This window comes from Schistosoma haematobium, chromosome 1 (genome assembly GCF_000699445.3).
Source record: "Schistosoma haematobium chromosome 1, whole genome shotgun sequence".
Lineage (NCBI taxonomy): Eukaryota > Metazoa > Platyhelminthes > Trematoda > Strigeidida > Schistosomatidae > Schistosoma > Schistosoma haematobium.
This window is the reverse complement of record NC_067196.1, coordinates 40,116,665-40,120,133: the sequence shown is the minus strand read 5'-3', so window position 1 is coordinate 40,120,133 and position 3,469 is coordinate 40,116,665. Positions and strand designations below refer to the sequence as shown.

The 3,469-nt window shown below is 38.6% G+C and overlaps 1 protein-coding gene across 1 annotated transcript; it reads right to left on the bottom strand.

Moving 5' to 3' along the window:
- Positions 1–630: 630 nt before the first annotated feature.
- On the bottom strand, positions 631–2,881 carry MS3_00009799 (uncharacterized protein; the record flags this gene model as incomplete). Its single annotated transcript, XM_012945445.3, has 1 exon — positions 631–2,881. One exon carries the CDS (start codon positions 2,879–2,881, stop codon positions 689–691), a length of 2,193 nt encoding a protein of 730 aa, XP_012800899.3. The 3' UTR covers positions 631–688.
- Positions 2,882–3,469: the final 588 nt, after the last annotated feature.

The window sequence follows — 3,469 nt, the reverse complement described above, 5'->3', positions numbered from 1 at the left end:
TGTTTGCTGGTAAATTCAAATAACTGCTATTTGTTAAATAGATGTTTTATTCAAAGCACTGTACATATTTGGTATTCACTTTCCTTTTACTAAAATCAAGACATTTCAAAAGAATTGTGTTCCTTTAGACTCTAGATAATTTGCTTTGGTCCTTTTCTTAACGCCTGGATAGCCTATTGCATCATATATCTGTTGACCTCGAAAACAGAATAACTGTTTTACCAAACTGGGATACTGAACGGACATTCCTCTTAAAATCATGGAATATGAATTAATGAGTGTTCAACCAGGCCATATATATATCCTTCACAAATTATGAATCTCTTTTAGTAAAGCTGTATAGCCTACTTTTGTGAACAACAAAGGATCAAACACATTTCTTAATTTAAATACACTACTTTCATCCTTATCGTTTGCAATTACGGTTTGGCGAAGTTTCTAGGTACCCCTAATAATAGTTGACGCCGCCTAAAATTATCCACAATCTTATTGAGTAATCTACTTTGGTTTCTTAAAGACATCTGATTATCCCGAGTAATATATTTATGGCCAAACGAAATAACTCCCTAGATATACAGTAAGCAGAGACCCGAAAAATATCAAATCACAAATCAACAAAGGTACAAACAATTACGCGTTATAAATATGTATTTGAAAAACAGAAATATAACGAAACAGAACATCAAAACTAAAATACAAAGTCAGAAATATGTTTTTCCCTTTTAATTTGATCTTTTTCATCCAAATACACACTTACAACTGATATAGTTTGACCAATTGTCCTTGAAGCCCCACAAAGTTCAGCAACACTGCGCATACCGTCTTTCATTTGCTCTACTCCGTAAGAGATCCCTGCTCGCACGCGCTGTGCAGCAACAGAACTTTGGTTACGAAGAGATGCAACACTTTTCGCAGACTTAGCCCTCAGGTCCTGAAATTCACCGCGCAAAATTTTGACCCCATGACCAACATCATGACAAAGTCTGCTCCGGAAGTCCTCGAGCTTTTCACGAAAGTGTGCGGGATCAGGGTTTTCGACAGCTTGAGCTAAACTAGCTAATGCTTCACGATATTCTTGTGCAAGCTTTTCGTTCGATACAACTAACTTCACGTCCGCGCTCCCTGGACGAGGGAGACAGGGAACACAAAAAGTGTCAAAGGAATGAGAATTATCTGTGTCCAGTCGGACTCTGATTACACAATTTCCCGACCGTACACAAACTTCATATTTACACATTTGAGGGCGATTGAGATGAATATTAGCTTCACCAGTTCTCAAATTAGAACCATTCATAAGCGGCTGGTGAGTTTCCATCAACTCGAAGTTATGATCACCTGAAGTAGGTTGCATAATATCATTTGGAGCAATACGTTCTATGTTTGAGTCATTAGTATTTATAACGATTATTTCACCATCAGGAGCTAATTGGCCTACGGGGACGTTTCTATTTGCGAATAATAAACCGGCTTCTTCAATTTCCTGGACTTTTTCGGCGAAATGAACTGTCCTGCACATGTTGCATTTCCAGTGAGTAGTTGGGCCAAAATATCTATTATAAGTCCATCCTGGGTTTCGCAGTGGGATTTCAAGTCTCTTATCAATAGTTTTATAATTTTGCGAAGTTTTTACACATTCTACTTCGGGGACCGGGATAACACCAACATAGGTTTTACCCTTAAATGCATAGGATGGCTGACGACGTCTGAGACAATGAGTTTCGCTACAATATCTGATTGTACCCCCGATTATACCAACTAGCAATAACAGGATCATTCCACCATACCCATAGCAAAGCGACATGTAGTATATTTGTCCATAGTATAAACTGGAAACAACTTTGATGTTGATAGGTGTAGAATGACTAGTAACATCTGAAGAATGGGCAACGCACAACCATTTTCCACTTAAATATCCTCTTGTGTTCTCAACATCTAATGAGTTTATTGTGTCATTAACTTGTGTTATTTGTAACACTGTGGGGGCTAAAATGGGTTGAACGACGTAATGCACTGAATATGTGCTAACCTCGGATTTAATGGTGGAAAGGGAAATTACACCAATAGGCGAGACCCAAAAAAGTTCATAAGGTAAATCAGAATTTACATTACAAATAAAAGAAAGGCGTTGTCCTGTAAAGACGGAAACAGAAGAGTTACCACCAAATGACGAAACGTTAAACCCAGGTGGACTTATATATAAACCAGTATTCAACGTTGGTTCACATGGTGAGGGCCATGGATCACAAACAGGAAGACCATCGAAGCGGCCTTTTAGTAATAACCTAGAATTAACACAGGAACACGCGATAGGGTTGTCAGAAACAGAAACTTGAAGCGGATGCGGCAGGCTGGGTAAAGTATTTAATAAATTGTGGGAAAGATTTAAGAAGGCCAGATTTTCTGAATACTGAAAAGTGTCAACAGGCAATCGACTCAACTTATTGAGACTTAAATCAAGTATTTCAAGACTAGCAAGGCCAAATAACATGCCAAAACGTGGCAGTGATTGTATACTACAATTAGTAATTGACAACGTTATTAGATTAGAAGAAATATTGTTGAATGATTCGGTTCTTGGGATTTCCAAATAAATATCACTGATAAATAGCTCCTTTAGTTTGGGTAAGATGGAACTCCTTAAAAACCCAGGGGACAAAACTCGAGGGCCGGAGACCACATAACTGGTGACGAAAAGAAGAGATGTATTTTCCGGGCATAATTTCAACAATCCTTCGTGGATTATCAAGTCGGTAGATTCTAACACCAATTCAGCAATTGAATGATTTTTAAGATGGCAGGTTGTATTTTTACAATCGATCACGTAGATAGTTAGCACTATGACAAATCCTTTCTGGAATATTCCGTGCAGACCATAACTCATCACATAAATAAAGTGAAGGTCACAATTCCGTAAGCATTTGAAAAGAGGTCAATTATAGACAGTGAGCTGTTCAATAGAGCAAATGGTTGTGGACGGAATAGAAGAAGCTTTCGCTTCACGAGATTCTGTGTCTGGTAGCAGTGAATCATCAATACCTTCAGGCAGGAACCTAGGCACATTAATGATAAAAGAGGAAAACGAAATTGATATATTATAGTAAGGCATTATCCTTAGTCCCTAAGATCATGTCGAGTTTCCTCTTAAAGGACTCCTGAGAAGTCGCTCGGGCTAGCTCAGCTGGCAGCGAATTCCAGCATTTGGCTACTCTTAGGCAGTAAAAGTTGTGTCTACAGTCCGTTCTGCTGAGTTGTGTCACCACTTACTGGGTATTACTCCTTAGGTTTACGTTGGAGTGTTTAGACAGCCATAAGAAGGTCACTTTTAATGCGCCTGTACTCTAACGGGTAAAAATTTAATGATTTCAGGCGCTCTTCATAAGGCTTGCATTCGAATCTTCAGACTGATTTCGAAGCTCGCCGTTGGTTATGTTACAGAGTATCCTTATCCTTTTGAAGCAAGGGAGAAAAT